This window comes from Micropterus dolomieu, linkage group LG22 (genome assembly GCF_021292245.1).
Source record: "Micropterus dolomieu isolate WLL.071019.BEF.003 ecotype Adirondacks linkage group LG22, ASM2129224v1, whole genome shotgun sequence".
Classification (NCBI taxonomy): Eukaryota; Metazoa; Chordata; class Actinopteri; order Centrarchiformes; family Centrarchidae; genus Micropterus; species Micropterus dolomieu.
In genome coordinates this window covers 9,938,503-9,950,807 of record NC_060171.1, presented here as the reverse complement: position 1 = coordinate 9,950,807, position 12,305 = coordinate 9,938,503, and the positions used below count along the sequence as shown (strand labels likewise).

The 12,305-nt window shown below is 41.4% G+C and overlaps 1 protein-coding gene across 1 annotated transcript; it reads left to right on the top strand.

The window, feature by feature from the left end:
• The first annotated feature begins 6,080 nt into the window (after positions 1 to 6,080).
• LOC123961555 (mannose-binding protein C-like) lies at positions 6,081 to 11,787 on the top strand. The gene is made up of 5 exons (XM_046037041.1): positions 6,081 to 6,114; positions 9,497 to 9,559; positions 10,125 to 10,184; positions 10,881 to 10,946; positions 11,405 to 11,787. Exons 1-5 carry the CDS (start codon positions 6,081 to 6,083, stop codon positions 11,785 to 11,787), a joined length of 606 nt encoding a protein of 201 aa, XP_045892997.1.
• The last annotated feature ends 518 nt before the right edge of the window (positions 11,788 to 12,305 follow it).

Sequence of the window (12,305 nt, the reverse complement as noted above, 5' to 3'; positions counted from 1 at the left end):
GCCCCAAATTTGGTATCAATCAGAGTTGTGGTTGTGGAGATATAAAATGCATGTAAGTCAATTGGATTTTTTGGAATAGCGCCAACTAGGGGCTAACTGTACCAAATTTTGCACAGCCCCTCAGGGGGGCATGGCACATAAGGTTCTCAAGTTTTGTGTTGATCGGCCTTTCCAAGCCTGAGATATGTTATACTTCCTGTTTTTAGTGTATTTGCAAATATTTGTTGGCTTCTAAAAGGGACATTTTTTGTGGAATCAAAATTTCCTCTACAAACTTTCATCAGCTTGGTCCAGAGATTATCAATGCCAAGTTTGGTGTCGATCGGACTTGTGGCTTCGGAGGAGTTAATTAAAATAGGTTTTACAGTTTTCGCGATGTAGCGAGTTTAGGTGGAAATGGGTGTGGCCCATACCAGGAGATTCAGCTCGATCCCCCGAACGCGTGAATGTAAGGTTTTTGATATACGCCTTTGTGAGTGGGAGTTCCAAGCCCAAATGCATTGACCTTGCTTATAGCGCCCCCTAGAGGTAGAAGCGTGCAAATTTTTGCGCCTGAGGTCATCAACAAGAACTGGACCTACCTTGTGAGTTTCGCATCAGTAACACTTACTGTGTAGGCTGCAGTATCAGTTTTGTTCAAGAAGAATGAAAATAAAAACGAATACGATTCCAATAGGGTTCCCAGCTCTGCTGGTACTGGGAACGGTTCCCAGCCCACTCGGGCTTGGACCCCTAATAAACCCGCTCATCCAGCTGATCTCACCGACTGCATCTGATAAAAGTAGCTGGTGGCGCTGCGAGTAAAATCAGCTGATGAAGGTAGGCAATGAATGAAAGCCGATGCGCTAAAAAACAGTCTTGGATTGCTATGATGGAACAAAGTGATCGATCAGTGACAAGTGATGTGACTTGCATAAATTCAATGTAGCCTATGCAGTAGGCTAGTGTTAAAGGATATCAGAAGAGAAAATAAACGGAAAGCCTAAAACTGAGCATCGACTTAGAGTAACATCATTTCAATTTCCCTTAAACCTTTAGCTTAATAAATCCCAAGACATCATATTCTGGGTTATTCAGTAACGAATTCACAACCAGAATCAATAAATATAAATGCAGATAATGTGAGTATTGTGCCAGTAGAAATGATCCTGTGCCTCTGAGCAGGACACAGAAACCTATAATTATTCATGTGCAGGTGTTTGTTAAACAGGTAACAGCTACAGAGGGAATCATGCTGCTGTGCACTGATAACTGGGACTTTATTAGTATCAGAACAGCGCACATTTGTGCAGACCAAAACTCCATCAAGTTTCTACAGCTGTTAGAGCCGACTGACAGCTGATCCAGCTGTGATCAGCTGCCACCGTCATCAGAAACGGATGTCGCTTCATGTGACGCTTCAGAGGAAAGGACGTCTTGTGTCTCTAAAAACTAACTAAACTAATACTTTCAATATTGAGGTAGGATACGGGCGGCCCCTACCAACTTGGACCGATACTCATTTTTGCTGAAATCTCAGATTCATTCTTTATTTTCCTTAGTGGAGGAAATTTGTTTTCACAGTCTGTACAAAGAGCAACTTCAATATGAATTCTAAACACAAACTACGCATAGTACACACATATATTGACATTTATGGACAATATACACATATCTACACATTACACAAACGTGACATTATTAATTTGTCTGTAAGTTTAACGCTCTTATAGCGCAGGGTACAAAACTTTTTCCGAAGCGTGCCTTTTTGTAGAGCAGCTGTCTGTATCTACGGCCAGATGGGAGAAGGGTGAAGCATGAGTTGAGATTGTGGCTGGGATTTTGTACTATGGTATTTGCTCTTCGTGCAGTGGCAGTATTAATGAGGGCTGGCAGGTTGGGAGCGGGAAGACCTATTATTTTGGAGGAGGTGTTAGTAATTTTAAGAAGCTTATTCTTATTGGTGAGAGAGAGCATGGTGAAGTAGCAGGTAGCACAGTACAAGAGGATGGGTTCAATGATACTACGGTACAGGAGAAGCAGTAGGTGTGGTTTGACTGATAGAGTCCTGAGTTTACGAATGACAAAAAATCTTTGTTGACATTGTTTGTGGATGTCTGTGATGTGGTGATCAAAACTCAGTTTATTGTCCATAGTGATGCCAACGTACCTGAAGCTGTCAACAATTTCTACTGGCTGGCTGTTTATGGAGATGGGCAGTGAGGGGTGGAGAGTTCACGGCATGTGTCCAGGATGAGTTCCTTTGTCTTGGTGAGGTTGAGGAGGAGGTGACTGTCCTTACACCATTTTGTGAAGTGGGCAATGGATTGGTGATATGCTGCAACTGATTCTGTGTCAGAGAGGAGGATGAGTATGGCTGTGTCATCAGAGTATTTGAAGTATTTTGTAATGGGAGGGCTAATGCAGTCATTGGCGTACAAAGTGTAGAGAAAGGGGCTTAGGACGCAGCCTTGGGGGGCTTATAATGGTGTGACGTTGAATTGTGTTGAAGGCAGGACTAAAGTCTACAAAGAGAATCCTGGCATAATGGCCAGGGGAGTCCAGATGTTGAAATAGAGTGTGAAGTAGGCATGCTACAGCGTCTTCTGTACCTCTTTTGGCCTTGTAGGCAAACTGGTAGGGGTCCAGCTGTGGGCAGACAGCTGGAAGGATTATGTTCAGTACCAGTTTCTCAAGACATTTAGCGATTATGGAGGTGAGTGCTACTGGTCTGTAATGATTCAGGTCAGAGGGGCGGGGTTTCTTGGGGACAGGGATGATGGTGGCTGTTTTCCAGAGGGTGGGGACAGTTGCAGTTTGTAGTGATTGTTTGAAAAGTGAGTGCAGAATAGTAGAGAGTTCCAGGGCACAGTTCTTGAGCAGCCTTCCAGTGATCCCATCAGGCCCAGGGGCCTTGCAAGTTTTGCACCTCCTGAGCTTCTGGTGGACATCTCCCACTGTGGGGAAGACAAAGCGTGACTGCTCAGGGGTGAGTAGGCTCCGGAGCAATCTTTCACACTCAGTGGTGAAGTTCTTTTTGTCAAACCTGGCATAAAAGTTGTTTAGGTCTCTGGTGAATGAGGTGGGGTCAGTGGTTAATGCCTCTGAGTGAGAGCCAGTCTTTGCATTGGAATGCCTGTTGTTTCTCCTTGAGTTTGAGTTTTATTTGGTGAGTCATCCATGGTCTGGAGTTGGGATATTTTCTTACAGTTTTGATGGGGATGGTGGTTGCCATGCAGAACTTGATGTAGTTGGTTATGGCATCGGTTTTTATATCCAGGTCACCATCAAAAATACTCAAGTCTGCATGCAAGGGACCCCTGTAGTTGTGCAGTTGCATCTTCCGACCACTGTGTGATGCTGTAGGTGGCTGGTTTCTCACTCTTCAGCATTTGTTTGTATTGTGGAAGCAGGAAGACAATGTTCCGCGGCGCCTACTGGGGGTTGCACACGAACAGTATCAGCATTGTGTATGTTCCTGTAACATAAGTCCAGCACCTTTTCCCTCCTTGTGGGGAGATAAGAAGAACCGGAGCTTCAGGGTATTTGCTCAGCATGGCATGGACATTCTGGGCTGCTAGCTCAGCTGCCGTGTTGGTGTTCACGCCAGGCGGGATGTACACACAGCCGATGACCACCGTGGGAAATTCACAAGGGAGGTAGTAGGGGCGAAGCAAACAAGTCAGCATTTCAATGTCAGGTGTGCAGACCCTATTGTGGATCTTGATGTTATTGCACCATCGGTTGTTAATGTAAACACAGACCCCTCCGCCCCTCTCCTTACCAGATTCACTTGTCCGGTCAGCTCTGATGATGGTGAAATTGTCCAGGCTAACCTTTTCATCTGGAACAGAGTCGTTCAGCCATGTCTCAGATAGCGCGATGATGCAGGCCTCCCGAAAGGTTTTCTGCACTTGGCATCTGGCATGTAGAATGTCCATTTTATTCCGGAGAGATTGCACATTTGCCATCACAACTGAGGGAAGGGGTGGGTTGAAAGGGCGCCTCCGTAACCTGGTGCGTACCTCCTCGCCTTCCTCGTTTCCTCGGCTTGTGTAGGATGTCAGCTGGGATTACATCCGATGGTTTTAGGCCAAGAATGATGGAGCCCTGGACAGCGAGAAGATCTTGGTGGGAGTAGGTGAGTTTGTTACCACTCAACCCATCCGGGTGTAACGCTGCACTTCTGAGATCGCGGGTGGGCAGTAGAAGGAAGAAAGCAGTTTATGTTAGCCATGATGGTGAACAGACTCACAGAAAACGTAGACGAGACGACAAACAAACAAAGACTTGACTTGACAGACGCGCACCGCTGACTCAACGTGGAGTGTACTGTGTTGTCGCAGCAGAGTAACGGCGCCAATCAAGGCTGCCCATAAGGGGGGATCATGGCTCTGGCAATAATTATGTTCATCCTAAATATAAGCAAATGTTACCATATTTTATTTTATTAAAAATTACAACCGTTATTTGTTGAAAGTGAGAAAATAATTCATTTTATTTAATGTTGCTTGAGTAAAATGTACCCTGTGTCATAATGAACCCCCCTCTCCTAAAAATAGTATGAGTAGTATTTTTTATTGTACGCAATGTAAAAACATCAGTGCTTCGCGGTCAGATGTGCAAGTGACCTGAGAAATTTACTAGCTAATGTTGGAGTGAATTTCCTTGCAATGCCAGGGCCTGCATGTAAATCGGGATGTCAGAAAAGAAAGAAGAAGAAAAAGAGGGAGCTGGCAAGGTCTTTAGACCCAAATAATAAGGTACTGACCAACTTTTTTTCAGTCAGCTCAGAAAGCTGCTGTTAGGAGTGTGGTTTTGGGTTCATGTCTTTTCTGTTTTAGCCTGTTTTTGGATTCTGTGTTCCTATAGCTTTATTTTAATGTTGTCATGTTTAGGGTTTTGTAGCTAAGTCTAGTCCTTTGTGCATTCGCATGTTTAAGTTTTCTTAGTATCTTTCTTGTCTCATATTCTAGTTATGTCCTGCATTCACATCCGTGTCTTAGCGTATACTCTTGGTCCTGTGTTTTAGTTCTTGTCTTTGTTCCCAGTCCTTTGCCTTGGTTCATGTTTTAGTATTTACTTCAGGTTCCTTGTCTGCATCATTTTAGTTTAGTCTGCTTGTGTCTGAGTTAGTTTGTTTTTGATCTGTTACATTTTGTGATATGTCCTGTGCTTTTGATTGTGCTTAGTGTTTTCTTGATCTGTGTACTTCTGTGTTTTATCATTATGGTCTGTCTTAGTCCTTAGTCTTATATCTTCATGTTTTAGTGTAGTCTTGTCTCCTGTTTGGTTCCGTCTCTGTCCGTGTCCTGATTTTGCTGTCTCTCCACGTTTTGTGTTTTACTTTGGTAGATCTGTCCTTGTGTGTTCCTGTAAACTTTACTTCCTGTTTTATTTTGGTAATCTTCTGTATCTGGTGTCCTTGTCTAGCTTTGTTTGATTACCTGATGTATCTCAGCTGCCACCTGTGAGAAAGAGGATGATGCTAATGATAATAGCAAAGATGTTCTGCATTTAACCCAGACACCAGGATTTGAACCCACGGCAACATCTGTGGGGTGCACTGATAATGATGTTGTTGAGTCTACTTCTATGGAGCCAGAACCAAGAACACAGGCTGGACATGAAGGGGAAACCTGTGAGAGCGGCACTGAACCCGGGAGATACACCTATGTTTGAGGGGACACCAGTGAGCTTGGTGATGTTCATAATGGAATTTTTTAGGGTTACTTGAGCTGATTGCAAAATATCATTCTGTCATGCGAGAGCATCTAGAAAAAATCAAAGAATATAGACCGAGGGGAAAGGCTACTAGCACACTATCTCTCAGGGATAGAATAAATTAATTGAACTGTGTGGAAATCATGTTCTCAACAACATTCTCGGCGAAAGACTCTAGTCAATATATTTCTCTGTATGTGATGTAACCCCAGATAGATCACATGTTGAGCAGAACGTCCTTCTTCTGAGATACGTGTATAACGATAATGAAAACGGCAAAAGATGGACAATAGACAAACATTTTATTGAGTTTGTGGACTTTGCAAAAAAGACAGGAAAAGAAATTGCTAGCATGATAGAGGAACCTCTCCAAAGGCATGGAATCGACCTCACTGACGGCCGTGGACAAGGGTATGATAACGCTCACCACCTCCCCAGTGTGACTGAAACAATCCATTGCATAATATCATCCTGTAAATCATCTAATGAGGCCTTATCAGATACACAAGGACTGAGTATTATATTGCAGTGGATGCTATCATTGCACAGCCGACTTCCAGATTTCAGTCAATCAGGGACATCTGCAATGATTTCAAGGGAATACTCAAGTTCCAGCAGTTGAGTGAGGAGGATCTTACGTCATCTTAAGACATTTGATAACAAAATATTCCAAGGATCTATCTGAAGATTTGGAAAAACAAATGCTCCATCTGAAAAGGATTTACAGTGCCACATCAGAATCAGGATCACCAACACCCCCGGAGTTGCTCAACAGGATTTATGACTTGAAGCTGGAGAGCCTTTATAGTGACATTTGCATTGTAGTAAGGATATTTTGAACTTTACCAGTAACTGTGGCAGGAGGAGAGAGATCCTTCAGTAAACTGAAAATAATAAAGAATTACTTGCTCTCCACAATGAGCCAAAAGAGACTCAAAAACCTGGCAATACTTGCCATTGAGTGTGAACTGGCTAAACAGATGGACTTTAAAGACATTATAAAGGACTTTGTATCCAGAAAGACAAGGAAGATCTTTTGTTAACCTGAGTGAGTGAGTGAGTGAGTGCATGTGCACTTATGTAGCCCCGATCACTGAGTAAGTTTCTCTCAGTTTACATGTATGTGTTAATGTAGGAGATAGAGAGAGGACACGCTTGATATGAGTAGCCTATAGAGGGCCCATTCACTGGACCTTTTCAGGGGCCCAGCTATTTCAATTATCCATAGAAAGAATTAAATGGATTATTGTTAGTTATTGATATTCTTATCATTCATACTGTATGTAACTGCACAGTCAGTACAAGCAAAGGCAGGGTCCAGTACAGGGGAGCTGAGCCAGGGAGAGGCCTACTCAGAGCTATTTTATGAGACTGCATTGTAGTTTTATTATATTTAACTATTTTAGCATTCTGACTGACTCAGGCTTGCCCGACCTGGTGTTGTTCAGTGCAGTGGTGCCATGCTTATACAAACTTTAGAAACAGGTGTCATAAAAAACGTCTTCAAGGTCTTCATCATAATGACATTGACTATATCCAAGTACAACACAAAAAATGTTTCTCTGCGCCCACCCATGGTGCTCGCATAAAAGGCATCTCCGTCTCAAAGTCACAGTATATCCCTGCCGATGAGAAACAACATTTCCTTCTTCTTCTGCAAATCCCACCTTTTAGTCTGATGAACTTTGACCTACACCGAGGCTGACGCCACGCCCCCTGAGCTACTATACTATACTACTATTCTGCAGCTGGACCCTTCTTGTGACAGCATCAGTAGCCACCTACCATAAGGGTTAGGGTTACAATTTTGAATTTATTCACGCACTTTAAAAAGATTTATTAAAAGCTTCTTCCTTTTCACATGTTTGTTTACAGCATTATGTGTTGGTATTTATATAATAACAGGCTGTATAGTAATTTCTTGGGAGAAAAGTAGTTCTGTGTAAAATCAGACGTGAAGCACCCTAATATAACCAAAATGATATGATCCTCGTTTCAACGGCGCTGCAAAGATTTGACAGTGACATTGGGAGTTGAATCAGACTCCTCCTATTGAATCATCAAATCTGACTATTCTGGGTAACCCCTGCCTACATTTAATATTTTATATTATTTTTGGTGCATGTAATGGCATATTAATTAGTAATTTACTTTACTTATGTAAGACACTAAGCTTTGCTAGCTCCCACTTTCCAAATGGAACACAAATTTGAAAAAAGGTCCCCTGTGGAGGTTTGACTGCTAGTAGTGCTATGAAGCAATGTCTTTACAAGTACATCACCAACATCAGCTGTTTGCTCTGGAATCTCTCATATAGTCACTCCACTACCTCCACAGTGACTTTTCATTGGAATTAGCGAAGAAGTAGCACATCCTGCAGATCACTACTCGTTTATACAGTGAGTTCCTTTCTGTTTATTGCTATTTGGTACTAGATTCATCGTTTTTAACACCTTTAAACAACTTAACAACAGCATGTTTGTTTTTAAAAAACATTCAATTAAATTTTGCTCTTTGGAAATTACATTTACCTGCAGCCAATGTGTATATATTGCTATGAAAATGATATGAAAAGTGTTACAATGAGCTGGGAACTACTGGAGATGCATAATTTGTACTAAGTGGTAATTCTTCTTTGCTACAGACTGAATTTTGACATGACCACATTCTTAAATGAATTTCAAAGACTGCAGAGTTGAAAAGGACTAAAACTTAGATTTTGTTGAAAGGTTCACTCTGGTGATCTAATTTACTCTAACAATAAAACAATCCAATTGAATCTTCATGCAGGGTGAGACGGGGAGCACCTGGTAATTATACATTATGTCATAGTACGTCAAGTGTGGAACACATCCTGAAAATTTCATGTATATCGCATGATGATTATCACACAGAGCTTACTTCCTATGTGGGGCTATGACTGTACTGAATATTGGCATGTAGATGTGTTCAGGGCGGGAGTTTGGTTAATAATTTCTGCATGTGCAGTGAAGTTGCAACAACCTCCTCTTTCATGGCGAAGCATGGAGCTACGCTGCCAAACCACTGACACACCGTGAAACGAAAACTCACAAGCTTCAGAACATATCAATGTCTTAAGGGTTGTCTGAGATAGTTTTGAAGTGGCGCTAGGAGTAGTTCTTCACAACTTAAAAGTAATCACTTGCTGTTGACAGTAGGCGGCACTATGACTGTGAAAAAATATATGCTTATAGATGTCTTCAGGGTGGGACTTTATCAAACATGTAAAGTTTGGTGCAGATGTGAGCATGTACACGGAAGTAACGACAGCTCCAGTTTCATGGAGAATCATCAATTTTCAATGCCACACCACAAACATGCCCTCCAGTGAAACCAGTTTGTACAACTTTTCATCACCAGTCTATATGTCTAAACATGATACATGTGCCACAGAAATTTCATATGTCTTAGTAAAACTTGTCGCGGGGGCTGCTCTTTAGGGGGCGCTAGCGAGCCATTTTGCCACATTGCACCCATGAGCGAGACCCATAAAGCATGACATTTTCCGCCCCTTCTGAGTTTTCGAGCATGTTTAAGCTGCCAAAAATGTGATTCACTTGCAGAAAAATTAAGAAAGGAAGAAATAAAAATATTTCCGTCAGTTTCAATAGGTTCCTTGCATGTCTCTCGTGCTCAGGCCCTAAATATTATTATGATGTTTTGCATTCTAAAGATTAGGATGGTTCTCCTGTTCTGCATTCTGAAGATTAGGATGGTTCTCCTGTTCTGCATCCTCTGCCTGATGGCTCCAACTGGCTACAGTGAGACACAGGTCCTCCTGGTCCCAAAGGTGACATAGGATTTCCTGGGCCACCTGGGCCAGAAGGATATCCAGGTGGGAAACATTGACAACCGCAATCACAGTCCTAGGAACACTCTTATTGACCATCCTCCAGTGATCTTTTCTCTAAATTCTGGCACCCCCTGTTTGACAGGCAAAATTTTTTAATGTGACAATCCTGCAATCTCTCTCCAATCTGCAATGATAAATAAATGATCCTCCGAGGTCAGCTTTCTTGTTCAGTTTCTTTAAATGGCTCACTGTGTCAGCTGTGATGGTCAGACTGCCAGCTTTGTAAACAACATATCTCAAAATATAAAGGAAGGACTGACATAACATTTGTTGGGAAAATCATGCAAAAATGATCATGGGCCCCATGTAGTTTTGTCAGTCTGTTTCTTGGCATCTGCTGTCACACTCAGGCAACACATATAAGGAAGACTGACATTCAAATTTTTGAATACTTTCATGCTTACCAGAGGATAAATTAACATTTTTTAATTAGGTAGCCCCTCATGCAACATTTTGGTTTTCAAATAGACAACAAACATTACAGCCTACGTGTCAGGCTAAGGATTTTTAAATTGCTTTATGTCTCTTCTCTTTCGCTGCTCTTCAGGAAAGCTAGGACCTCGAGGAACTCCTGGTGATCCTGGACCTTCTGCAATCTGTGGACGAGGTTATATATTTTGTAGATTTTAAAGAACATATATTTTATAGAAATATTTTCCAACAGCTGGGTAACAACTGTTTGTTTCTTAAAATGCAGGGTGCAGCTGTTATACAACATGAGCAAATTTCAGTGTTGCTAGTGTCGATAAGTGTGGATAGATACACAAGGGGTGGACACACAAACACTTGTACAGTGTATCCCAGTTTAGTTACATAACGATATTAAACTTAGTGTTTAGTTTTTCTTGAGGCTGTGTCCAAGAGATATTATTTCATATCTTTTAAACTAAAGTAAAAGATCAGTTTAGTCTAAAGAAATATGCCATTGAGTTGTATAAAGGGAAGTTTAGGATTCATTATTATTGGAGTTTGACCTGTACTAGGGAATAATATTTATGACATCACGGCCTCTGCTGCGTTTCTTTTGACCCATATTTTTTTTCATTGGTGCAGTATTAAAACCCTCAATTACCCCTTCGAAACAACAACACTCAGGGTTTAACTAACAGTTACATTTTATTGTTGAATAATCTGTCAATATATTCTTTGTTCTTTCAGGCAATTTCAGTTTGAGAACAAAAGAGAACTTAAGCAAAGAGTGAAGAAAAGCTTTTCATTTGTAGAGGGTGCTTTTCTATCATAATGTGGACTCAGATCCAACTTACTGCCGGTTTGGTAACTAAACTTAATGTTTTTGATCCAGATTTGTTTGGCTCCATTAACCAGGACCTTGACACCTTAAAGACCAGTCTTGCTAAATTAGAGCTGGGTAAGTATCCTATTCAAGCATTACCAGGGATTGTTACAGGAATTGAGTGCATATGGGTGGAGACTGTAGTATTATAGCTGTTTAAGAGACAGTGCTTTGCTAGATTTCTTGTAGGGTGAGCAGACTGATACATGGCATCTTTAACCTTATTGTATTAAGACACTGTATTATCATTTTTAGAAGGGGCCATCCTGAAATGAGTAAAACTACTAATTTTCCAAAATGTTTACCTTCAACAGCAGAGACAAATGAACATATTTCACTTGTGTATGAAGCAAAAGAAAGTCTGATATTTTAGTGTCAGAGGAAAAACAAACATGTTAAAACAAAGTGTGTTTTGTCAAAGACTTCTCAACAGAGTTTGAGTCAGATGGCCAAGACGACAACACAATTTAGAGCTTGTATATAGAATGAATTCTTCATTTATTCCTCATTTGTTGTTGTTTTTCTTTCTTCAGCTACAAACTATGATTTTGTCCGGAGGGTTGGTCAGAAATACTTTGTGTCTAATAAGGAGAGAGGCTCTTTCTCTGGGGCCGCAAAGTTCTGCTCCCACAGAGACTTGGAGCTGGCTTTGCCCCAGAACGAGGAGGAGAACAGAATACTGACTCAAGTGTTTGGGGATGTTGACATAACGGCTTGGATCAACGTCAACAATAAAAAAGCAGAGGGGAATTTTGAGACAGATCTGAAAAATCGACCTCTGTCCTTTACCAAATGGGGAGAAGGGCAGCCAGACAAATCCATCCAGGACACAGGCCGCACCATGCTGTCAGAAAATGGTGTTTGGCGAGTGACACACGAATGCTTCCTGAATGCTTACATCATTTGTCAGATATAGAAGGTTCTTATATCATTGCTCTTAGAAACATTTACTTCCATGTTATAGTTTCCCTAAACCATCATCATCAGCATAACATTGTTACTTATGGGCGGACGTATTCCTCTATGAAAAGTACACAATTAAAGGATATTATTCATATAAGGAAAAGACAGTTTTGTGAGAGTGTGAGCCAAAATAAAGTGCACAGCAGTGAAGGAGTTTCATTTCGTTCATTCAAGACTCCAGGTGACTTTATTTACTTATTAGCTGATTTGCCTGCCTAGCTAATGGATCTGTTGAAAAGTGAAATGGAAAGCTTACAGGATTGGTGCAGTGGTTATGTGGATGTTCACAAAAACAAAAGCTAAGAAGTACTTAAGTAGATTTTTTTTCATTGATTTGTGTGTGTGTGTGTGTGTGTGTGTGTGTGTGTGTGTGTGTGTGTGTGTGTGTGTGTGTGTGTGTGTGTGTGTGTGTGTGTGTGTGTGTGTGTCAGGACATTAGTGATTTACACTGACCATGTTCTATGGGTGAGA